The 765-nt window shown below is 39.9% G+C and overlaps 1 protein-coding gene across 3 annotated transcripts in view; it reads left to right on the top strand.

Annotated features, from left to right (window-relative positions):
* The first annotated feature begins 264 nt into the window (after positions 1–264).
* The window catches only part of EVC (EvC ciliary complex subunit 1), a 164112-nt gene continuing 163611 nt past the window's right edge, over positions 265–765 (top strand). For all 3 annotated transcript variants that reach the window (XM_019526204.1, XM_019526202.1, XM_019526203.1), the window contains exon 1: positions 265–312. In XM_019526204.1, the coding sequence (XP_019381749.1) occupies positions 280–312 (33 nt within the window). In that variant the 5' untranslated portion in view covers positions 265–279. The remainder of the gene's footprint in view (positions 313–765) is intronic.

Below are 765 nucleotides of genomic sequence, written 5' to 3'. Positions count from 1 at the left end.
GTTATATTGACGGTTTGTTCTTGCTCTGTATCAGACTAAGTCCAATAAAATATTGAGTTAATTGGATGAAACAGTGGTTGGTATTGGCACAGCTGGAGGGATCCAGAACCCATGCAGTGTTCTGTCTGTATTCAGTGGGTGATTTGTTTTTATTTAACCACACCTCTTTTTACAGTTCCAGCTAATCTCCCATACCTACATGTGGAACAGGGCTTATCATCATTAGGCATGGTGTGAAAGAAGAATTCTCTTGTATCCATCTGCTTTCAAGTGGAAGATATGAAACTCTGCTTGAAGCTATGCTTTTGCTTGGTGATAGTTGCACTTCAAGGACTTAATTTAATGCGTCCTGTGGGGGTGTAAGCTTCTCTGATTCAACTGCTCGTTTTTGTTTCTCAAGAGATGGTATCTTTATACTGCTGTCACTTTTCAATATATATATAGCCAAGTACAAATTTTAATCTGTCTGATCAAACTCAGACCCTCAAAGGTGCATGACCATCACTGAACAATCAATCCTATCTTAAAAAGGGGTACAGTTTAAGGGGAGGGGTGCTGGGAAACCACCTGCTGAATACAAACACTACTCTCTGAAGTCTCTGGGTCCTCCAGCTGTGACTACACCAGCCACCATTACATCCGATTAATTCAATATTATGTAGGTCCAAGTCTAAAAAAAAATTTGAAAAAAAAAAAATCAATGGGAGTTTATACACATACCCCAAGAAGATGGGGTGAGAGGGGCGCTTTAATTAGAGTGGCTCT

This window comes from Gavialis gangeticus, unplaced genomic scaffold (genome assembly GCF_001723915.1).
Source record: "Gavialis gangeticus isolate Ggan-Ray unplaced genomic scaffold, GavGan_comp1, whole genome shotgun sequence".
NCBI classification, from domain to species: domain Eukaryota; kingdom Metazoa; phylum Chordata; order Crocodylia; family Gavialidae; genus Gavialis; species Gavialis gangeticus.
The sequence above is the reverse complement of the archived record's forward strand: the minus strand, read 5'-3'. Positions and strand labels throughout refer to the sequence as shown.